At 31.4% G+C, this 26,190-nt stretch overlaps 1 protein-coding gene across 19 annotated transcripts in view; it reads right to left on the bottom strand.

Annotated features, from left to right (window-relative positions):
- Positions 1-1,402: 1,402 nt before the first annotated feature.
- LOC129981341 (cytochrome P450 4V2-like) overlaps positions 1,403-26,190 on the bottom strand; it is a 35,041-nt gene continuing 10,253 nt past the window's right edge. For 3 of the 19 annotated variants that reach the window (XM_056092152.1, XM_056092156.1, XM_056092143.1), the window contains 7 exons: positions 17,909-18,365; positions 16,185-16,254; positions 14,480-14,607; positions 9,456-9,614; positions 7,738-7,911; positions 5,120-5,186; positions 1,414-1,580 (listed from right to left, as the gene is read on the bottom strand). In XM_056092152.1, the coding sequence (XP_055948127.1) occupies positions 1,567-1,580; positions 5,120-5,186; positions 7,738-7,911; positions 9,456-9,614; positions 14,480-14,607; positions 16,185-16,218 (576 nt within the window). In that variant the 5' untranslated portion in view covers positions 16,219-16,254; positions 17,909-18,365 and the 3' untranslated portion in view covers positions 1,414-1,566. Of the gene's footprint in view, positions 1,581-5,119; positions 5,187-7,737; positions 7,912-9,455; positions 9,615-14,479; positions 14,608-16,184; positions 16,255-16,411; positions 18,386-18,892; positions 21,233-21,702; positions 21,786-26,190 lie in introns of those variants that run through there. The other 16 variants (XM_056092154.1, XM_056092148.1, XM_056092147.1 and 13 more) reach the window with 12 other exon arrangements.

Below are 26,190 nucleotides of genomic sequence, written 5' to 3' on the forward strand. Positions count from 1 at the left end.
AACTTATTAATATCGACGTATTTTTATAGTTTGAAATTTTAAAGATTCAATGAAAATGTTTTAATTTTAAAACATACAAAAAGCAAAATTAGAGTTATGAGCACGTATTAATGCAAAATCCTCAGCGACAATTTCGATTATCTGATCACATTTCTGACAAAAATAAAAATTATTGACAATGCAATATAACACAGATTAAGGCAATCTGCAGTTAGATATTAGATGAGATTTGACTCTTTTTTATGTAATTGTGGCAACATTGAAAGGACTTCCTGATGTTTTGCTACGAATTTTTTAGTTTAAAATTAATACTCAGCAACTTAAGATGCTGAAATTGTAATATTTATTAAAATCGAGTTATTTCATTTGGAAGAATGAAATATATGAATTTCAAATAATTATTATTTTCGTTTTTAACAGTTTTTGCACATTTTTGTACATTCCTTCACACACGTAACCAGATTTTTTTTTATTTCATTAACCTGCAATGATATAGAAATAATATTTTTAAAAGCATATGGGTGGATTATAAAAAGTGTCCGCAAATTAACGCAAGATTTGAATTTGCCACCATTAGTGGAGAAAAGAATCCTATTAAAAAACATTTGATTGCTGATAGTTTAGGGTTAGTAAAAATATAGCATTACACGATAGATCAACGTATTTTTATTGTTGAAAAATATTTTAAAAATAAGGAAAGTCTGGCAGTCCCAGTTTGAAAATTTGACAATTGCACTCATGGATCGTGTGATTTAACACCATGAGATCTCTTTCCATGGGGTTATTTGAAATCACAAATATGCCAACATGCCCAGCAGAAAGCATATATTGAAAGAGGAAATTCAACAAAATCATCACATCGCTGCATCAACGAAATTCTGTCACATTTCTGCAAAATTGTCATGGAAAATTTCGACAAAAGAGTGCGTATTTGCTAGCAGAGCCGAGGAGGTCATTTTTCCTAAGTGTTAGTCCATGCATAACCCTATCCTGTGTAGTTTACAATTCAATAAAAATATAACAATTTAAAGAAAAAAAATACTGTATTTTTTAAAATTTAATTCAAATCTTGCGTTAACACTTTGTTCTATCGTGTAACGCTCCATTTTTACTAACCCTAAACTATCAGCTGCCAAATGTCTTTTAATAATGTTACCAACACTTTACTGCATAAATGGTGGCAAATTTAAATTTTGCGTTAATTTTGGGACATCCTTTATATAGTTAATGATGATACAGCAGGCAATCAGAAAGGGATCATATTTTAAACCAATCATAAGCATTTTGAACCCCTTCAATTTTGTAAAATCTGATAGGTGGAGAGATTTATTAAAAAAATTCTTTCGTTTTTGGAAAAGAGTAGACACTTGAATTAATTAGAATTTATTTTCTATCCTTACCAATACAATTTCTTGGGCCTGCACCGAAAGGAATGTAAGCGTATTCAGGAATTTTCAGCCTGTTTTCAGTGGAAAATCGCTCTGGATCGAACTTTTCAGGATCCGGGAATACATCCTCGTCTTTGTGTAGGAAGTACGTCATAACAACGCACGCAGTTCCTTTCGGTTAAATATGTCCACCTAAAAAATGGATTATTCTGAATAAAGATATATTTCATTTTGTAAATCATTGCTGCATCATATAAAATACATCTCATAATCCCGATATTTTGGATGGTACTCCATGAGTTTTATACATTGTTAAAACATTTTTCTAATAATTACTAGTCCCTGCTTATTTTATATATGATACAAATGCTATATTTAATGTTTGGCTATCCTTTTGATTATTAGTTTATAAAAATTAAATAATATTTAATGATTATATAATAATAAGTTTAAATTGATATTTTATTTTGCTACTTCATTCAGCCGAAAATCCCGAGAAAAATGCTTTACTTTGAATATTATTTTTACAAATAATGTATCATCTAGGAGTCGGAAAGATTGACTCAGACTTTTATCCTTTCAGTGGGTCGATAAACTGTGGACCAAGCATGCCTGAAACTAAACACTGGGTGTGCCGGGTTAGGCTGAGCACCTAACCGGAACATATGCCTTGCACCCCAGGGCTCTGGGACAAGAAAGCAGATATGAGCACTGTAGGTCTTGGCCCACATGAGCTGGCACGGCAGCCCATGTGGGCCAAGTGAGTTTAGTTTTCTGTCGTGCCACTGAGTTTAGTTTTACATCATAGAGATGAGGAAAAAGAACTCACAGAAATGTTGGAGATCCCGATTATACTAGCGAAATATTTATAAAAATAAGAAAAGATTTGTCACCAATTTCTTCTTAAAAGTTTTCAAGTACATGAAATGAATAAGTTTTTCATCTAAAGAAATGGTTTTCATCAATTAGAGTAGACATGACACAATAGGCTTGGAACATCATACCGATTGATTCTGAAATGCTGATGTAAACCTGTACATGTGGAGCCTTCTGGTTGGTTAGCTGTGCTGGTAAATTCGGAAATAAATTATCGAAATCAGTCAAGGCCAGGTGATTCTAATAAAGTTAAATTTTAAGACATGTCTTGATAAAGTAAGAGATAGGAAACGTTCTAGCGGTTTTGGTTTACATATATAATAAAAATTAGCAAAATCAACTGGAAATTTTGTGAAAAAGGTGAAATATTCTTTTCCGAATCAATAACAAGTACTTTCATTTCCTGTTTCGTGCACTCCTCAATAATAAAACTCGGGAATTTTAATTTACTAAATTAGGAGGATTTGAGGAATATTAAATGGAAAAAGCAATTTAATTTGCAGGGATTTTTCCTACTTGAAAAAATTATATCATATAACTTCCCATGATTCCATCTATTTCGATTTCCAATTTTAAACAATTTACCTTGTGGAAAAATAAACTCAAATTGGTGAAATATAGCCCATATAAGTGCCATAAAAATTTTATTCGTGAATTTTTGCATGAATTGAATTCCTATTTTAATGTTTTAAATACATTTAAAATTCTAAAAATAGTTGATTTCAGACTTCTAATTTAAACAATTTTTTTTCACTTGATATGATCCGCATTTAAATTTTTTTATGTAAATTTCTGGATTCAAATTTTATTCTGTTTCGTATATAATCGAACTTTATTCAATAGAAAATTTATTTTGTGTTTGTTTTATGTAAGATTCCTTGTACATTACTTAATTTTTTTTTCTGCATTACATTATAAATTTTCGCAACTGGGATCTCGGAGATATTTGAATTCGAATGGGCTTAGGGGAAGATTAATTATTGCGTGACCGTTTCGACGGCCTGATATGTATGTTATTACAATTTTTATCTACCCATTACTTTCTTTATTTACACCAAATCAGAATTTATTGAAAGAAGTTGTCAGTAATTTTATGAAATATCAATTCCGTTTTCTATAAATGAAGTTTGAAAGTCTAGTCTAAAAGAAACACGGCACATGACACACGCATTTAAAGTTTTTTAAAGATCTTTAGTTATTGAATTGGTGAATATCCAGCCGAAGTGAAATTTTTGAACTCCGTCAACCCCACAAACACCACAGTCATACAGCTTTCTCTGAATAATTCAGTACTAATGTGAGAAACCTACAGCAGAGGACAAATAGGTAAATTAAGTAACATTGCAGGATTGGAAATACTTCTTACACACGGTGGGCCACTCTTTGGTACGTGCATTTTAAAAGTCTTTTTCTGGAAATGTTTGGGCCAGCTTTATTCACGGCCGCATGCCACTACTTGGATTATTTGAAAAAGACGGCTCCTTGGCCTGTCAAAACGCTGAACGTGTGACTTCTTTCTCAGAGCTAATTTAAAAGTAAAATTATATCAAGATAGCTGAGAAATGGCAGTTTTTATCTCTTACATCAGCTTTGCAATATTTATAAAAATCCAGCAGACAGCACAAACCTTCCTCAAAAATTTGAATTTAATGGCTCCTGAGTGTCAAACATGTTAAAAGAATTTATACCTAAATTTTAAATATATTCTATTGCATTTGATCTTTATATCAAAGAAAATTTCATGAGTAATATGCTTTACAGCTCATATATGTTGCATATCCAAACATGCATTTCTATGTAATTAGCAATAGCATTGCATGTTTATTGCAATAATATTCTCCCCTACTTTAATATTGTCACAATGGCGCTAAATCAGCTTGAATAGTGAACATGAGAATTTTAATTATGTATATTAAATCAAAGCGGTAGCATTGTCCTCACTACAAATGTAGAAAATGAGAAATTTCTCATCTCTAATTAATGTTGAAATATTAAGATTCAGCATTCATATTTTATAAAAAGATTACTAAATTTTGGATAAAATATTATAAAAAATGCTCAGATGAACTCATTCGTTAATATATTTTTTGCCAATAGGTTTTAGGATATACTTTTTACTGGCTGCATGGTTCTCAAATCATAAAAAAAATTTATATATACATTTAAACAGAACAAAAAAAAAACTTTTTTTCCATTTTCAATTCGTTTTATATAACAGACGTCATAAAAATATTCTTTTTAATTATTGAATATTGTTACATTGTTCTATATAGTGGCAGACTTACTCAAACATTGTGAAAGTTTCAATTTGTGTAGCCATGCAATTTGAGAACGAAAAAAGAAGCAGATACGACTGTCAACAAGTAAAAAATTAAATATTAAATTATATAATAAAAGCTTACATCGAACTTACCAACAAAAAGTAAAATTCAATAACTCCATCATGAAAATTATTTGAAATATAGAAAAGAAAATCAGCTTGAAACGTTTTAAACATCCTTGATTTAGTAGAAGCAAAACCCCATTTTCATGAATATCAAATTTAATGTGATAAGTTTAAATTAAATTCTTACAATTCAATTCAGCATTAAGATTTAACTAAACTGCATAGAATTCTGTATCACTAAAGTCTTCTCTTCTAAAGAAATAACTGAAATCACACACAACTGTCTTCATTTCCCATTCTCATTCATGCGAAGCGATTTAAAACTAATACATAGAAGGCTTTGGATAGTAATCTATTGATATGAAAGTGGATAGTTTAAAAAAATATCAGTCTGAAAATAAAAATAAGACAAGGCTACTGAATCTTTTTTTTTACAATTAAAAAGGGTAATAAAATTAACATTACTTACAAATGTTAGTATCTTCCGGCATTTGTCTTCCAAACGAATGTGCTGTAGGATAAACTCTCATTGTTTCCTGCAGTTGGGTGTTTATAAAGATTATTTAATAATTATTTTATTTTTATGCTTGCTACAAATGACATTTACACAAATATAGAGTACACTCTCGAGAATCCGGTCTAATGTGGCGGAAGAGTAGGCCGGATAACAAAAAAACCGGATAGGCCAAAGTTCTATGAACTCATTTCTTTTCCTACTAATACCCGAAGACAAAGTTTTTATAACAAAACTCACTATCATAATACCTATACGTACACGTACACGTACTTCTATGGAATACTAAGCCCTCCATTTGTTTCAAGCCACGTAAAATAGGACAGCGGTCGCGGCCTGGTCGAATCAGAGAAGCAGTTGCCGATTACGTATCTTGTTAAAATAGAAAGCTCTGTACTGGTAATTTACATATGTTTATATACTGCATTGGACTTTTCAAGAATTTATTGGAGAAAAAGTAAGTTAAAGGATATAAACTGTTCACATTTTAACACAAATTTTGTAGTGCCTAACTTCAATGCAGGAAACAAAGCCAGATTCTTAAGGAATTTGACTCAAACTGATATTATTTTTCATCGATAAATGATTACACAGATGTAATCAGAGCAGTGGCAGCAATTGAGGTCCGATACACACTGACGAACAACGAGCAGAGAGAGCCCTGCTTTTTTCCTTTCACAACTTGTATTTTGCACCCTACACGTAAGAGTATCGCAGCAGACACCCTATTCTAATGCCTTTGCAATTTTGCCAGTGAAACGGCTTGCCTTCCTTATTTAATTATGATGAAAGGAAACTAGGACTGATAGTACGGAAACCGGATAGTCTCGGACCGGGTACTCGGGAGTGTACTGTATGTAAAATATTCTATAAAATCTTCTTATTCTTGTCATTATTATGATTTCACGACAATAGTTGCTTGAAACTGAGATATCCGATTGGATTTGGCCTCTCTCTTGCATAATTACCATAACCGAAGACCTATCAGACTTACGGCAAGGGGTGAGGTATAGTTATACCAGATGTTAAAGGGTGTCCTCAATGAAAAGCAATAGTAAATACGAGTCACGTAGCTGCTAAACGTTATCAGGACCAAATTTTTGAAAGAAATCAGTGCTATTATTGAAAACAGAAAAAGTTCCTGTTATTAGAGATCTTTTCAAACTTCAGTTTTGGTTTTGGTTTTGTTTTATGGCGCAAGAGCCATCTTTGGCCATACTTCAAATTTCAGAGGACACAAGAATAGGGAATGAGGGCGAAGCTTGGAATTCTATAGATTAAATGCATTTCTATCTTCTCGTATTAAATTCTTACATAGTTATGAGGAAACTTTACGTATTGTTTTGGTAAAATTAGATGTATTTCAAGAATTTAAATAATATTTGAATTATATAATTTAAAAGATAGTTGTTAAAAAAAAGTAAATTTATGAAGTTTCGTATGCAATCATAGCGCGAAAGAAAATATACTATTTTAGGATCAACCAATGAAAAATGTGGATCAAAGTTATTGGTAGAAATTTTCTAAGCCAATGAATTATAATTTAACAGAAGAATTTTTAAGGCAGATAAATGAATAATGGTGATTTATAATTAATTGGAACATTCTGCATTGAGTCATGCTCCAGTTTTGCAGAAATACGTATCGAATAAGGATATTTTGTCCCAAACTTTGAACAAAATATTTTTCATGTAGTACAGAGTACTCTGTTAAAGGATAGGGAAACAGAGTTCTGCTTTGCTATAGGATACCTTATACTTAAAGTATCGTGAATCAGTTTCTATTTTCTTCAATCCGTTAAAACTAATTTAAATACATTTGCGCCCAATTTTGGAGTGACATGATGATTACTTGAGGGTTAATGAGGAAATGTGCATCAGTTACGGCAGCCTAGATGGAGAGTGTTTAATCAAGACAGATTCTTCAATTTTATTTATAAATATCCCTCTGTTCTTTAGGACGCAGAATTTAAATGAAAGAGAGAAAACATTCTTATTAAGAATCATCATTTCTACAGATGTCTATATTATATAAGGTTTCATTGAAATAAAATTAATATTGCTAACAAAAGTTTAAATATTTTTAAAGAATCACAATAAGCAGTTAATTTACCTGCGAAATGCTTTCGTTCTCTTCTAATTGAATATGATATATTGGAATTTGAGCTAAAATTCAATTTTTTCTGGCAAATCATGCACGACTCACATTGACAATATTCCTAAAATCTATCCCTTTGTTATTTATGACTCTCTTTTGTTAAACTGCGTTAAGTAATTTAACCCACATATATAAATAGTGTTCATGAATATTCTTAAACATTTCTTCAATTATAATATAAGCATTGACTACACAAGCAGGCAGCTGTAATTTTAATAATGGAAAGACTTTTTCAAAGCTCTCAGACTTATAAAAGAATTTTATTCAAAATTTAGCATTGGATAATAAATCCTTCATGTGAGAATTGATGTTTAATATTTCATTCAAACATCTAGAGTGAATAATTTAATTTCAGTAAAACTTAGATTTTTGGATAATCGTATGTGGAATATTTCAATTATCATCTTTAACCTTACTTTCAGAACACAATCCAGGTATTGAAGTTCGTTGAGATCTTTCTCCGTCACAGGTCTCTTTGTATCTTCACCAAATACTTTATCCAGCTCATCGTGAATTTTTTCTTGGACGTCGCAATGGAGTCCTATAAGGTACAGAGCCCAAACAATTGCACTGGATACTGTTTCATGACCCTAAATATAAAATTTTATAAATTAAAAAAAATGGACTTGGATTTCCTAAATATGGTCATCTGAAGAGAAGTCCAGTTTATTTAATGTAAATAAATCAAATTCTGCTATAATGTTTTGGAATCTCTAAGAGAATAATCCAGAAAAAAAATGAATAAATAAATTCAGAAATATTAATACACGAATTTGATGTGCCTCCAGTCACCGGGAAAAATGCAATTATGGAGTAAGTACGAAGTAGATTTACTATATTGATTTGCATATAGTGAAATATATTTTTTCATTTTTAATAGTTTTTTATATTTTTTTTATAAAAGTAATAATTTTTAAAAATTTTTGAATTCGAAACCAGTATAAAACCCTATGTCAATTATTTTTTTTTATGGAACCTTTTAATTTTTCAGGTTATTTCATTCGTAGCATTTCATAATAAATCAGATTAAAAATATCATAATGTCTCAAGCAAATTTTGATTTATAAAATATTACGCTCGTAATTCTTCATTTCTGAATTGTATTTTCTTTTAAATGAATCTTAATTAATTATTTACTTGATTGATAGTTACAGCCAATTAAAAACTGATTGCAATATAGGAAATAAATTATGATAGGTATAAAATGGTACTGTAAAAAATTCCTAATTTCCATCAGAACATTTCTTATTCAGAAACCTCGAATTAAATGCTAAAATAATATCTAGAAATTATCAAGAATTTCATAACACAACTTGTGTTCAAATGAAAAGGTATGAAACGGCCCTGTGGGTATAAATGAAGACTTTGTTCAGAGTATACATCATAGGCCTGAGCACAACGATCCCATTGATTAACGAGAAGAAGGATTTCTTGTTCCCAGAATTCCTGTGGCCGTGACGACCCAGTCTTTCACAGCGTCCTTGAGTTCGCCGTCCAAGGTCCGCTACTTGTGAAATTCCTCGAGCACAGAACCATTAACTATGCTCCGATGTGAGACACTCCGAATACTACGCAGGTCCATCAAGAACAAAATACCGAGGCTATTCACGGAGGGAGTGTTTCTGCCTCATGATAACGCGCGTCCACACGTCTCCAGGTCCACACACGCGGAACTTCCTAAGTTCAAGTCTGAGCAGCTAGACCATCCGCCCTACAACTCGGGCATGTTGTTCTGAGATTTTCATGTGTTTGGTCCCCTGATAAAACATCTGAAAGGGAAGCACTTCAACTCGGACGGTGAACTCAAGGACGCTGTGAAGGACTGGGTCTCATCACGGCCACAAGAATTCTGGGAACAAGGAATCCTTCGACTCGTTAATCCATGGGATCGTTGTGCTCAGGCTTATGGTGTATACTTTGAATAAAGTCTTCATTTATACCAATAGTGTCGTTTCATACCTATTCATTTGAACATCTCTTGTATTTTAAGTCTCTTCAATCCCGAAGAAAAACTTTTTCTTGCACATTGATAGAATTCAAGTTTAGCTTCGATGTTGATACACAGGTACTTTGATTATATACCGTAAAATTGGCACAATGTAAACATTTGTGTCATATCATCGTTGTTATTTACCGCCAGTACAAAAGTGTTCACTTCTTCCCAAATATCTTCTTCGCTAAGTTCCTCTGTTTCCATGTGCATTTCCAACAGACGGTCTAGCAGAGCCTTTCGTTTTCCTCTATCTTGCTCTATGTGACCGCTCAAATATCTCTCTTTTCTCTCATGGATTATCTAAAAGACAAAATGAAACTAAAAATCGGATATTTTCCCAAAGAAACACTTTTATTTATCAAGATACACAATTTAAAAAGAAATGCAGATATAAAAGTCTTGTACTTATTATTCCTTCCGAAACAGTAATGATTCATTGTTAGTAGGGATTGACAATATCGGACTAAAAGTTCAATACCGGTATTCGGTATTTTTTAGATATTAATACCGGGATACTGGTTTTAAAACCGATATTAGAAATTTTAGAAAAAAAATAAAAACACAGGTGTCTTTTTGTTTTATATGCCAGTTTTATTAGAGAGTGTAAATATCACAAAAAAATAATTTGTTACCTATAAATTATAACAGTATATAAAGAATCACAAAAAAGTAAAGGAACATCTTATTTATTTAAATCGCAAAAAAAGTGTAAATTTCACTATTCAGTCTCTGGTACTATTACAAATTTTTCAAAAGTGATCTTAAAAACATACTCTATCAATTGTACTGTCACTAAGCCTGAAAAGTAATTTTGTGCAAAAATTACAGCTGTCCAAAACGTTCTATCGGCATCTACGCTAGTTGGTGTTACTGTTAGCAATGCGCGATATACTGTTTCCAAGTATTTACCTCTAAATCCCTCATTTTCAAATAAATCTATTTCTGGTAGGATGGTTTTGAATATAGCTGATTTCTGAATTGTATTTTGGTTCGTTGATTTTTTTATTTATCACTAATTCTAATTTTTGTTCAAGAGACAATTTTCACTATCGACATTAGTGTCATCATAATCTTCATTAACTGAACCAAATTCTTTTGAATGTGGATAGGTTTGTGGGTAAAAATTTTTAAGAAAATTTACTATAAACTTGATCAGATTTGAATTGGTTAGTCTCTTTTAATTAATTGTTTTTTTTAGTTTTAAAATCATTATAATTATGTAAATACTATAAGACATTTTTTATTTCGGTATGCCTTTCTTCTGTGCTATTTTTCAATGTAATATGTAATTAATTCTTCAGATAGTGATGTGTGCTGTTTTTTCAGTGACTGCAACATGAAATTTTTTGTTGCATTAGCTGTTAGTAAATTAGAATCTCTCCAACACAATGCATCAACACCCAGTTCTTTAGGAAGTAGAGCTGATACAGTTTTGGATATTAAGTGGAATTCACTATCTGAAAAATTAATTTACAGGTTAAAGTCGATTATTGCTTTTTGGATTGGATTTCCCAGTTTCAAAAATCGTTCCATTATTAGGTGTAAACTCTTCCAATGTGTTTTAGAATCTAATATTAACATATATTCTGTTTTATTTTTAGTTAGTATATATTTTTGTAATATTGAATTTTTTGTAGGGGAAATTTAAATATCTTAACAATTTTTCGAACTTTACAAATTATAGGAAGCAATTCTTGATGGGTTAATATTTCACCCTCATTAGCAGTATCTTCTTCAACCCTTACATTGTTATTATCTTCATTGTCAATATCACTCACACTCTTACTCTATTCGAAGTTGGAATCCGAAGTTTCTATATCCACAGTATTTGGATTGTTCTGCTCTTTATTTTTTGGTATAATACATCTATTACTCCTAAGTGAATTCCATGGGTATAGCACAATTGCTGATTTGAACCAATCAACTTTCCAACTTTTTTCATAACTGTTTCTCCATCAGTCGTTATGGATACAATATCTTCTTTCAGGGATAATCCATGTTTCGCTAATTTAGATTTAAGCAATTAATTTAGTCGTTAATAAGCTATTTAATTATGCCCATTATGGAGACATAAAAACAAAAACGTTTACTAATTTGCTATGTTGGCGATCCCTGAACACATAGTGGAGACAATTTTAGAAATTTCTAGTAAATACCGAAAAAGCGGTATTTGAACTTCTGAATACCGGTATTACAAAATTGTACGGTGCAAATTGCTTTGAAAATTCATTAAAGTCTTCAGGGAATAAAACTTTAAAAAATACAAAATTTAAATTTTTTATGGACTCCGTACGAAAAAATTCCAAATGAGTAAAATGTGCCCCATCCTCTAATAAGGTCATGTACGAGATTTCAGCATTTTATCACAAAACGTCTGTTGTTGTTGTTGTTGCTAATCTCCATGGCCGCACTTAGTCAGACCAAATCCAAAAATCCGTTGACAAGAAAAAAGTCAAAAACGAGGAAGGGCGAAGAATAAATTTTTCCTCAAAGAAGTCCTAAACAGAGTAGAATATGTTCAGCAGAGACCCGATGTTGGCAGCATTTCGGGCAAAGAGGGTAAGACTTTTCAGCCTGAGAAAAGAAAAGACATTTAAGGTGGCCACTGGCAAGGCGCGACAGGCAAGTGTTGGTTTTTCTATCACAAGGAAGAATTAAGGACTGGCCCTGCTTATTGACTCTATACAAATCATGAGTAGGGGGTACCATCCAATTCTTCTTATTTAGGAATTTCGCCTTAGAGAACAGTTCTAAGTATGTGAGCTCAGCAGAAGATGGAGTCTCTAGGCTGCTTCTTTTCTTTGCAAGCCTGTCTGCTATTTCGTTACCAAGTAGATCCACATGAGATGGAATCCACTGGAAATGAATATCGTGTTGGAGTGAAATCAGCTTCAACGATGCAGCACTAAGATCATTTGTCAACCGATTCATGGGGAGGAAAGTGTAGCTTCTGTGAGTCAAAAGGCTGGAGCACCAGGAGGTAGAAGACTGTCTTAGCTCCTTCACCTGCAGATTTTAGCTATGCATAGTGGAATGGCCTTCACGCAACTTGGGGGACCCTACCAGGAGCAAGCTCCCGACGTACTTTACCGCCCAGGGACACCCTCCCAAGATGAGGCAATCGGTAGGACTTGGGAGGGTACAAAAAGTCTCAAAGATATAAAACTACATAAATGCTGACTTAAATCACTTTTCAATACCTGGATATGAGTTGGCAAAGAGAAAAAAATCGTATCGGATGTTTGTGTTTTAGGGGTCGTACACAAATTAAGAAAGTAGGTAATGATTGAATATATAAATAATAATTTTACTATTTATTGTTTCAAAAATATTAAAAATGTTTAGAAATAATAACTTAAAGAGAAGATTACTTTAATGAAAGATTACATAAGATTTTTTACAAGTTCACTGACTGATTTTTAAGTTATATTCTGTAATTTGTGAACTAATATTTTAAAGTATTTTTCAGAAAGCCTAGATTTTAAAATTTGTATTTAAAACAAAAGATATGAAGTATATTTAATTTTCTTATGATGTATTCCTGCGTCGCGTCATCTGCACTGAAGCTGTAAACATTTGCATTTTAATTTGTGATTGATCCTTCTCCAACTTTGTTTTAACATATCTTAACATAAATTTTCATGATAAAATTCTGAAATTTTGTGCATGATCTTATTAGAGGATGGGGATTATTAGATCTTATGGGATGGGGATCTTATTAGAGATTTTACTCACTAGGAATGTTTTTGTGCGGGATCCGTATAAAAATTTAATTTTTGTATTTTTTAAAGTTTAATCCCCTGAAAATTTTAATTCATTTCATAACATTTTGCACCTTTTTTTACGCAACTTTGTAATTTACAGTATATGTCTATGTGTGTGTGTGTTGTGTTTTGTGTGTGTATGTGTGTGTGTTTGTATGTGTTTATGTGTGTTTTGTGTGTGTATGTGTGTGTGTTTGTATGTGTTTATGTGTGTTTTGTGTGTATGTGGCAGTAAACATATCGGCCGTTGAACTTAGTGAGATTCTTTTTCATATTTATCAAAAGAGCACTAATGAAAAAGGTAAAAAAATCCTCAATTATGAAGTGATTTAGCTTTAAATTTGAAAAGAATCTAATTTTTGAATAAGATCAAATTTTGCTGTGGAATATTTAAATAATAATTTCATAATAAAGAGTAAAATTAGAAAATAACTATCAAAGAAAATTTTGCAACTAATTTTAAAACATCTTTTAAAACAGGAAAGTTAGTTCAAAGTAATTTCGCCAATTACATTACTCTTTTCTTAATTTATTCCAGATAATGTAATTAAGAATAGAAGGCAGATATTTAGTAGAATATTGAAGTCATATGGTTCACAATGATATTACTAAAATTTAGGACAGACTTTTTGCAAGTTTACTTCAAGTAAGTAATATATATATAAAAAAATTTTAATTCAATTCCTATTTATGTCAACATAATTTTTTTTTATTTTAGTTATTCTTTATTAAATAATTACAATTAATATAAACATGTATATACATATGACAGAATTACAATAAGTGGCAAAATAGAGCTTGGAGACAAACTTGGAGATCATTTGGCGACATGGCGATGGATTTGGCGATTTTGGCGACCAAATAGAAATTACTAGAGAAATTTTATTAATTAATTAATATTTGAAAAAACTGTATTAACATCAAGTGTCATTTACTACAAGTTTAAAAAAATGTATTTGAACTTGAGTGGATGAATGAAAAGTATTTTATTAACGATTGAAAATTTGAACAAGATGTATGTATAGAGAGAGAGTGTGAACTAATAGTAGGAATTGAAAAAAGATTGCAAACATTCCAAAATAGATTAAATCTTAAGGGCAGGTCTATGAACTGCAAATCTCTATGAAATAGTAAAAGTCATTATAACATTTGTTACCTGTAAGTAATGTGAGAAGTATTCTCAGAAAATCTAATTCTTTCTCAAAATCTAATTCTTTCTAATCAAATCTAATTCTAATTCTTTCTAATTTTGGAAAAAACGAATTATCTTGATAAAATTTTATTCCAGATTTACGAGATAATTATAAATGTATTAGGAGACCATATTATATTACTCTTTTGCAGCTTTTTTTTTTAAATCAAAAGCGAGTCATAAAATTTTGAAAAGAATATCTCTCTTACGTTTTTTTGAAAAGTCATGGATAATCTGTTTGTGTCGCCTGAATTCTTTTCCATCTTTTGACAGATTAAATATCCAGTTTGGCCAATAATCGACATTGAACGTTCTTGACATAAATATCTCGTTAATTCTAAGAGAATTAAATAAGGAAAAATTGTAAATATTTTCCAAGACGATATAAAAATTAAATATTTTTAATTAAAATTTTTTTGACACAAAAATCATTTTTATCTATTTTTTTTCTGTCGTATTTTCGATAGAAAAAGTTTATATCTCTTCGTTCAAAAATTACTAATGGAACAAGAAAAAAAATCTGTAATAATTAATATATATAACAGGTTCTCCCATATATTACTTTCTTTATTTGCTGAAAAGGAATTTTCTTCCTAATAAACTATCAAAGGAAGTATTTATTACATTGCTAAAAAACAAACTATGATCGAATATTAACCAGCTAAAATGGAAAAAAAATATCATGCAGTATCTTTTCCTAATTACAAATTAATTAGCAGGAGTTTCCCTCGGTGCTAACTAAATTCTACGTCGTGTATTCTGTCTATTCTTTTTCGTGTTTACCTTCATAATATAGTGCAGAAAATATAAATATGCACTAATATCTTCTCTTATCAGGTCTATGCGACATTATATGAAAACTACAAATTCGTAGATCTTGTTTAATACATTAAGTTTCATTCATCTTGTTTACAGTGAATTTATTCATCATATTCAGAAATATAGAATAATTTGCCAAAACGCGAACTAAATGCAAAACTAGACAGACTTACGTTGCTTTAATATAAAAATCATATTCTAAAATACATTTATCTCTCTTTTTATCGCATTTACCGTCTTCTTATTTGATCAAATAAGTAAATCAAAAGACGATCAAAACGTTGACCAATATCCATTGATACATATTAGTGATTTCATTTTATGTTTTAGGTTTTCAATCATATTCTTTAAGAATTATTACTTTGCTTTGACTGAGGATGCATAGAAATAAATTTAATTAATAAAAATTATATTACATCTAGGTATCATATAAATATATAATGATGCTAAATGGATGCCAAGTTCATGACTTTCTGTCTTGGCTTTAGTGGTTTTTTCAATAATAATTATGACGAACTTTCGAGAATCTTGGAAATAATTTCATTAGGATTCGAATTTCAGACTTCCAGATCATTGGGGTCACTGTCAAGGGAACTATATAAAGCAGAGGCGCACAGATGATTGCCAATCCATAGTAAGATGAAGCAATTGAGTTGAGCTCAATCGAATAATTGAGAGAAGCATCTATTTAGAATGCTGGCAATTCTCTCAGTGCTTTGTGGATCTGCGGTTGTTTAATAACGATTAGCTGTTCTGTATTACTCTTTTATAATCCGCGGATTGTAACAACTGCGCCATCTGCGGGAAAAAGATGTGAAGATGGACTTGGTGTGAGTGATGTGACCGTTGACGGATTCAGTTTGACACATATTTCTTATTTCTTATTGTGCTTTAGATTTTCCCTCAATTCCTTTAAATGTTATTACTTTGGTATGTCAGAAGATTCATACAAATAAATTAATTAGTAAAAATTACATTAAGTATAAATTTTATACAGATATATACATGTAAATTGTATAATACATATAAATTTATATTATATAAACATTTTTTACTAATACAAGCATTAATAAATTGCAAGAATGTATAACATACCTTCGAACCGATCGGACGAGCTGAGAATTATCATTCTCCAGAGCTCCTATTTTTACACCAAACATCGTTTCTGAAATATATATATAAATATTCTGATATTTCTAATATGAAATATATATATATATATATATATATATATATATATATATATATATATATATATATATATATATATATATATATATATATATATATATATATATATATATATATATATATATATATATATATATAAATTCTAACGAGTCTAGTAAACGAAAACTATAATCCTATTTCAAACGTTTTATTCCTTTCATAGTTTTCTATTATTTTTTCTCTTCACTCTCTCTTGTAATGCACATGGAAAACAAAAATAGAGTTATTCATTTGTTAACCGCCTTTGATATTGGCCAAGAAAATAATTTTGTTTAATTTCCAATTAAGTTTCTTATGTATAGTTTGAAGATTTCCTGGAAAGAGTGCTTTCAACTACAGAATTGAAATAAACACAAATCAATGCTAAATTAATACCTTCCTCCTGCTCTGCTTTGTCTACAAGATTATTTCTAATGCTGTCAACTTACATATATTCTTATTACAATCAATGCTGTCAAGATAAAATATGTTCTAGTTGCCAATTATCTTCTGAGATTTTGATACTTCTCTTTCTAACTCTACAAGAAAGATGAGCAGATAATAAACAGGCCTTTCATTTGATTACAACAATGAGAGAAAATCGCGGCTATTAAATTTTTAGTGAAAGAATGAAAAAGGATTGAACATTGCAAATTTGAAATGAATTTTTGTGCATTGAAGTTCATGTCACTGTGACTATGAAACATTTCTGCTAAGCAGATCAACGGAAAGATCAGGTTTAACTTTTAATTAATTAATTCGTTATTTAAAATTTCAAAAATTGCTGCGAAACGCACTTCATTTTCCTCCGAAATTTATTTTTATTTAATTTGATAATCCAGATCAAAAGATATGATCTGTAGAGCGGTAATAGAAAGTGTTTCCCAGATACACATCTTTTTTTTAAATTTGTAATGGAGAAACATGTTGTTATAAGTTTGTTATCCTGTGTAACAAATCTTCTGGTAAGGAGGACTATTTTACTGACATTATGATGGCTACTAATTTGGTGCCAATTCAATGACTTTCAGCCTTGGCGATTATCTGGTGGTTTTACAATAATAATTATCCTGAATATTCGAGAATCTTGACTATGATTCCATTAGAAACCGAATTCCCGAACTTTTTCTAGAACATTCGATGCACTGTCGCAGGCACTATAAAAAGCAGAAGGTCACAGACAAGAGTCAACCTATAATGAGATGAAGCCATTGAGTTGAGCTCAAGTGAATAGTTCAGCGAAGTATCTCTTTAAAATTTAGAAGTCATGCGGGTTCTCTAGGTGCTTTGTGATTTTGCGCTTTTTTAGAAGCAGCGCTGTGCTATTTTTGTGCCCTCTTCGGCTGCTAACAGCTACGCTACGCCATCTGGTGTGAAAAAGAATCGAAAACGATGTAACTATTTAGTTTGTGTGAGGTGCTGTGATATTACGCCCTGATGATTTCTTTTAACATGTCTCGCTCGGAATATTGCCATAAATATTTTATTGTTATAATATACACTTCATTGTTTTCATATCTGAACATGCAAGTCTTGTCCATGTGTGTGTGTGGTAGTGTGTGTACGTGTGTACGAAATAAAAAGCGTTAAATAACTAATGGCTCACTCACAAAATTCTTCTATGTCCCAAGACTGTTATATAAAGCTAACTATAAAGCTGTTTTTTTCATCCGTATTTCATGTAGAATAAATTGTCTTAATCTATTATTCAGGCTGTTAGATTTTTTCGCCGTAACAAATGCTGATGGATTTTGTATTTGAAAAACAACAATGAAAATACTTTCTAATTAAATACATCTTCTTTTGAACGGAATAATATTTTACTTCTTAATACAATTAATACGTCAAGTTCAAATTGAATAAAAGCTGGACTTATCGCAGATAATATCCAGAGCGGCTAGAGTTACGGGCGTTTCTTTATAAGTAAATTCTTTCTTCGTCTCCTCTTGAAGAAAGTTCACCAGTTTCTGAGAGCGTTCATTAAAAACAGGATAAAATCCTCGTAAGATCCCCGAACTAAAGCAAGGCATCAATAACTTCCTTCGCTTTCTCCACTTCGAGACTTCGCTATAGTGAAAAAAATACAACTGAAATTATAATTAGAGTTGATTCTTAACTAAATTTAATAACATTTTTAGATTTATGAAATACAAACTCTTTATATTAAGTGAGTTAATAAAGTAATTAAATTGATTTCATTATAATTATTGTTATTACATGTCTACAGTGTTTCTATAACTAACACTATGCTTCCAATCTCATTAATTTATTTACTAGATGATTATTAAAAAAATACTCTTCCAAAAATGAGACCATAATTATCATATTGGTCACAGAAACAGAATAAAATTTTGGTTCAAGGTATTATGAGGTATGCACTTAAGAATCATATGAAAAATAACAGTTAAACTCTTGCGGTTAAGGGGGGAAATTTTCAATTTCGTTTTATTGGAATGTGCTATCTATAGCAAAAAAATAATTAATAGTGTTGGAATGGTAAATGTAGCTTGGAATTTACTAGTGTTGGACAGATTGCGAAGTAAAGAGAAAACAACAAATAAAAGAAAAGAAGCAACAGAAAGCAAAACATTGACCTACTACTCGGCCTAATTCAGCCATGATGACACTTTGCATGAAGCAGATGATGCCTAGAACCATAGCACGCACCATGCCGAAAAGAATCTTTTGAACTTCACATCTCTGGTTGGCACGACAGTTCTTTTCTTCTTAGTCTGTCTCGCGCTGAGGATTTTCGGGCTACAGGTAACGTTCCAACTCTGTTTATTGTTTCTTGCTATGGAGAACACACTCAAATAAAAAAAAGTCGGTGTTACCATTTAAAAATTCTGAAATTTCTTCCTTGTAACCTTAAATGTTAGATCATTTAACTTGTTAAATCATTTAACTTGCTTTTCATATTATTCTTGAAAGCATACCTCAAAATCCTCTGAACCAAATTTTTATTCCGTTCTTGCGCATACTACGATAGTTATAATCTCATATATCGGGATAATTATTTTATAATCACCCGGAATATAATTCAAATATTTGGGAACAATATTTGAAATTTTAATTTTCAAATATTGTTCTCAAATATATCATTGCGCAAACATTATTTCCAAATATATCATTTCGCAAACATTATTTCCAAATATATCATTTCGCAAACATTATTTCCACATATATCATTTCTCAAATATAGTTCTAAAACTAATTTACGTTTCGGGAATTTACTCGAAAAGATGTACGCAGGGTGTTTTGGCACTCCAAACTAACCAACGAGAGTGTCTCCCGAAATTCTCTCTCGCATGCTCTATAGTAAAATATTTAACTCCTTCTTCCGCATTGTGAACCTTAAGGGGTGATGGTAAGGCCGCTAATACTCGCTTGGCATTGAAAAATAATTACAAAATATAGATATTTGGCATGAACTTAGAATTGTTACAGAATTTATCGTAATAAAATGTATTTTCCCCACCTTATTATCAATTCATTTAAACCAAAAAAATTTGTACACAGAATTACATTTATAATCACAAGATACCAAATTTCATTGATTGAAGTCATTGGGTTTATGAATTATTGCATGCGAAAGTACATATCGACAGACTGTCAGCACTTTGACAGATTTGGTTCAAAATTTGACAAGGATCTGTATTTTAGACTCTAAACCCGTGTATCAACTTAATCTTCACCTTTTGTGTTTATATAACTGTCCTGTACCCGAACAGCTAAACAGACTTACTGTGAATGAATTTCGCTGATAATTTGATAAAAATCTAAAAAATTTGGCCTTCTGAATATACCCAAATTTAAAGAGTCTAGCTGAAAATATTTCTGTTATCATATTCACAGGCAGAAAAAATTCCAAAAATGGGTTTGTGGTGAAAGCATATAAGCCAGTTAACAGCGACGCTACCCAGACAATTGCTTTTGTATTGTGGTCATGTTACTGTGCTTCGAACCACAAGATCCCAGGTTCTATCCTTGCTCATACCCATTCGCAACAGGTTCTTCAGATTAGGGAAGGCTTGACAAGTGAAATTTCCTGAATCTGTCGAATTCGAATCATTTGACTATTACAATACTTCCTGTATACATCATATGCGACAAAGTAAAAAATAATTCGTCTGCTGTCTTCTTGTGTATTCAGAGGTAATTAGGTCCATCAATTAAGGTCATTTTCTATATGTATCTTTTTGGAAGTGCGTATTTCTGACATTTTTTATTATTTACAGAACAATTAGGGGTATACTGACATTCCATGCATGCTCTCACATTATTATTTTTAGTACGAATCATGGCGTATTCGTTAAAGTAGTTCAAGCCGGTCTTTTACTCCTTTGATATACGATAAAAATAAAACTTCAAATGTTTCAGGATAGTGATTGTAGGTTAAAAATTCTATAGAAAAAAAATTAGGAAATTTAGGAAATAAAAACTTATTTAGTCATGACCAGTCTATATCAGAGGAGAAGGGATTTTCTTCAGAAGATGGTTCTTGCGACCAAACTGGCTAGCCATTGTCTTTAAATATTACCGATATAAATTCAAATGATCTTGTTGTTACCGAAAAAAGTAAACCCACTAGAGATGTTCAAGAATAGGAAGTACTTCCTGGAAAATTTGGCTTTTCCATTTTTGCTCCGCAAATCGCAGTAGAAACAGAAAAAAAAATACACAATTGATATGTTGTTAATGAGTCACAAGCAAAGAAAAATTATATTGCAGTAGATATTACATATGCCCAATAAAGAGTAAAATATCAAACACCATTAGTGTGAAATGGGAAAAAAGCATATGCCAGAAGCACGATAGAGCAGATTTCATATATAAACTGCAAAATGCCTGATGCTCTTTATATCTGTATTCCCTAATTATTTACAAAATTAGTTCAATAAGTAAGTTTTTTTATTAAAAATACTGAATAATTTTGGATTATTATCGCATTTATAAGTAAAAAAAATCCGGAAGGTTTTCATAGATTTTTACTCTTCCGCTAAAAAAACGAGTGCTATAAATTTATTTGATAATTAATTTTTAATATATTGTTATTTAAAAATTTTTTGCTTAATAAATATTATAGTTATTACAACCTCCAAGCCGTGATAGAATCATAAAAATATATCTCATTTTTATGTCATTAAATTGCTTATCCTTTTTAAAATGCACAATCAGTTTTCTTGAATTTTAAAAAACACAGTCACAAATTTTCAACGCAATCTGCATGAGGTTAGGAATCTGAATTTGTCTAAGAGAAATTATTTTGTACTTTTTGTACGTTTTAAAATCGTTGTATATATTTTTTTATAATTTCTATTTATTTCTATAAATGAACATACAATTTTCGGATTATAATATGTAAATTCTCAGACTTTAATTAATAATAAAAATCATTTGGTACCTAGAAAGTAGTCCAGTTCCTATGACTGGTTCCATCCACTTGTAAGTAAAGTTCTTTTCGATTATTTTCTTTTCCATTAACTCCTGCCAAAAATAATGAAAATAATTTTTTAGGATCATTTATATACTCATTTGAATATATATATATTTACCGGGTGCGGCATAAATTCGTGCAAACTTCAAAAAATCAATGCTCGAAAAAAAATTGCGGTTTGCGGGAATATGTTCAGAGAGCCTCTGGATTTTGTATTAGCCCCTTAAAAAATGTATTTAAAAATAACCGATAGATGGCGCTTTTACGTCATACCGAGACTGTTTATGGAAATCAGTATAGCTATAAAACACAAGGCTGGAAATGGATGTGTCATTCGACGCCAGTAGCATGCTATTGCTACCGGATTGAGTATTAGTGGTGAAACTGCTCTTTAAGAACGGTGAATCCGCGACTAAAGCATTGCGACAGTTATGGACGGTGAAAGGAATTAAGAAAAACCCAATTTCATTGAATGGGATATTGAATTTAGTTCACCGTTTTGAGGAAACGGGAAGATTAGAGCATGGTCCAGGAAGTAGCAGACCATCCATCAACGCTGAACGCGTCCCTGTTGTCGAAAGGGTCATGAGAAATGTGGCAGCCGAGACTTCAACGGGGAGTTCCAGTGCACGTGAAGCAGATAAAATAACAGGAATTCCGAAAGGTCGAGCCGACGCATTCTGCACGAAATCTTGAAGCTGCTTGAGGCATTTCACCAGTGGTTGCCAGCAGATTGTGAGAAAACACAAGACTTTGCAACATGGGTGTTCGCACAAATGGAACGTGACCCACAATGGTTACTGAACATCATGTGGACAGATGAAGTCCACTTTTTATTGCATGGTGACGTCAATATGCAAAACAGTAGCATCTGGACAGCATCAAACCCTCATGCATACACGACCAAACCACTACATTCTCCACATGTGACTATTTGGTGTGGTTTCACTGCGTCCTTCATTCTAGGCCCTTTCTTTTTTGAAGAGTGTTGTCCTGTATCCAGTTGGAAAACCTGTTCCGTCACTGCAGAACGCTATCTTCGGCTTTTGCGTTACCACGTTATGCCTGCTTAGCAGCAAAGACGTGCGTTATCTTCCGTCATCTTCATGCAGGATGATACCCCACCCCACGTTGCTAGTTCCGTTAAGACGTTCCTCTTAGACACATTCACTGAGGACAGAGTGATAAATAGAGGATGTAAGATTGAGTGGCCCTCACGATCGTCAGATCTTTCTCCAGCGGACTTTTGATTGTGGGGATACCTGAAGTCTCGTTTCTAACCGGAGCTGTCCTGCCACTTTGATGGAACTGAAAGATGCTATTTAGTTGGCCGTTAGTGGCATCGATGCCGACATGTTACACGCAGCTGTAATAGGCGTAGTTACGCGCCTCACTTGCTTTATACCTTGGTATTGAGCAAGTGGTATTACCTGTGGTGGCGGTCATGTTCAGCATCTTCTGATTTAAAATAAAATGTACTATAATGTTACTGTGCTCTGTTTTCCTGATTCGCATAAACCTTCTCGGTATGACCATGTAAGCTCCATCTATCGGTCATTTTTAAAAACTTTTTTAATGGAAATAACGAAATCCAAAGGCTCTCTGAACATATTCCCGCAAACCGCAATTTTTTTCGAACATAACTTTTTTTATTATAATTTTTTGAAATTTGCATGAATTTATACCGCACCCGGTGTATATATATATATATATATATATATATATATATATATATATATATATATATATATATATATATATATATATATATATATATATATATATATATATATATATATTATTATTATTATTATTATTACGAATCTGTAATGCTGCTTCCCAGCATAGTTGGTTCCACCATCGGAAAGAATGTTTTACAGTCATCTGTATTGGACGGAGTCCGGTTCGCGTTGGAGGTTCCAGAGCTTGGCGAGAAACTTAGCGACGAATTTGGCAGCTTTGGTGCCAAAATAGATTATACCCGAAACATCGAGAATTTTCCCGACCCGTCCAGTAGGAACCGAGATACGCCTCGAACGTTCCTGATTGGTTGAGAGGCTTGTTGTCCCGCCCCTTGAGACCTATAAAAGGAGGCTGCTAGGGCAGAGTAGTCGGAATCGACGGTAAAGAACTGGCTTTCCAGAGATAAGCGGAGCAGCGACGGAGTGAAGCTAGTGCTGAACTAAGCTGTGCGCTACTGTCTGCAGTAGAGTCTGGTTGTATGCTGCATGTCTCGGCTGAAGATAATCGTCTTTTGTGCTGTATATAGTTGTCGTCTTTGTGCTGTCCTGTGTGTCTTCGTGTAAATAAACGTCTTTGTTTTATTTTCTACTGCCGCCTGCTGATTGAGCGTTCTCCACACCATATAACTCCCACTATCCAAACGAACCCGGAAATTTCGTAACAATATATATATATATATATATAAATTATTATTATTATTATTGCTTTTTAAAAACTGATTTAAAAATCTGATTCCAAGATCTTTCACTTTTGTTACGTCTCAGTTTTTCGTGGAAAAAAATATTTGTTCATCAAACAATTTTAAGTTCCATAATTTTAAGGTACACGTTTATGTACCTTAGGTCTTAAGCAAGTTTACGCTTTAAAGGGCCATTTTTTTCTAGTCATATTATGTTAAAATATTTTTAGGCTTGAAATTAGAATAAGAAAAGGGATTAATTTAGCTTATTAGATAAATTTAATTTCATGAATTAATTAATTTGGTTAATTAATAATTAAGTATCAAATCAAGACACATCATTTTGTATAAAATAAAGAACTAAAACATCTAAGTTTCTGTCTTTCTAAAAAAATTTGTCAGAACTTATGCCAACCTACATAAATTCATACAAAAATTGATAAATTTGGAAGGAAGCATACTTTCCAAGGCCCTAGAAAAAGTTAAAATATCCTCGATAAAAAAAAAATTAATTTTCCTGGTTTTTAATAGCTATACTTTTCCTATTTTAAACCCTTATAGATGAAAAAAATACAGAAAATTATTATGTTAATAATTTATTAAATCTTATTTTGAATAAAATTTAAAAAAAAAATCTTTTTTAATATTACATAAGTAAATACTTTATTTTGAGCACTTGACTCTGCTACTAGGTTTATATCCCGGATACCCGCAATTTGATGCATATTTATCGTCCATGTCTTGTTGTAGATGGCTTAACACATCAAATCTTATTTATTTTAATGGGGTTAGGGACAATTTGTCTTGCTCTTTTAGAAATATTTTCATCAATTGGTGGTAAAGAAATCTGCAATGGCCTTTCAATTGCATTTCCATCATTTGATGACCATTCTTCTATTAATTTGTTTATATCCAAAGATGATTTTTTTACTTTTTCTTGGTTTCCTTTCTTGCCGAAAGAGGAAAAAGAGGAAAAAGAATTCCCTCTTATTTCAACAGGGACCGAATTATATGCATTTGAAATTGCAATAAGATCATAAAATTTTCGCCTTCATTCCTGACATCTCTGCTTGTCGTTTTGCTAACATTTTATAATATATCCAGCAATTAACTACTACTAAATATATAAATGCATGATTACTCGCATTGACAATTTTTTGTCCTTACTGCACGGTAATATGCAAAATAATGTTCGATGCCTCCCGTATGCATATTATATGCTTTTACAATAGCAGTTTATTTTACATTAGCTTTTTGTTTCAGTTATTTTGACCGTCTTCTAACTGTTCCAGCTGGCTCCTTACCTATACATGTGGATAATAGAATTAAGGATTTATTATCTTTCTACTTGACAAGGCATTTTTTACTATCGTCTGTGACCCATTTATCCCATTCTCCACTTTTAATGCATTTGTCCGGTTTCATTAATTTCGATATATGACAAATTCTATTGCTTTCTCTAAAATCACTTTGTTCTAAAAGCTTAACAATCCCCTCTGGAGTTAAAACCGCCTGATGTGAAAAATATAATTATTAATTAATAAAATTCCGTATATTCTATACATGCAGTGGGATTGAAATATCAATTACTGGCTACAAGACAGTTATAAAATTAATTTTCTTACCAAAGTTAAAAAATAAATATTTTTAACTTTATATTTTATTACATTATAGAACATAAGAATTATTTATTATAAAAAAGATATACAATATGTTCAAGGACGAGAAATGACAATTCGAAAACAAGCGCTCAAAAGATAAAATCACAATGGATAGCAAGCAGTCAGAAAATGGGCGCGAAACGCCATATGTGTACTTTAGTTAAATTTATATTTCCATCCGTTCTATTACAGATAAAAAGATATAGTTTGGTAATGTCTTTAACCAGACACTAAGTATTTTATTAAAAAATATACAAGAGTTTATTTTACTAATAAATGTTAAAAAATGTACTTATATTTGTCGCGTTTTCTGTTCAACATCATTTTCTTAAGTCGCTAATTAATAGCGAAGGATATGAAGAAAAAAAAAAT

Source organism: Argiope bruennichi, chromosome 8 (assembly GCF_947563725.1).
Source record: "Argiope bruennichi chromosome 8, qqArgBrue1.1, whole genome shotgun sequence".
NCBI lineage: Eukaryota > Metazoa > Arthropoda > Arachnida > Araneae > Araneidae > Argiope > Argiope bruennichi.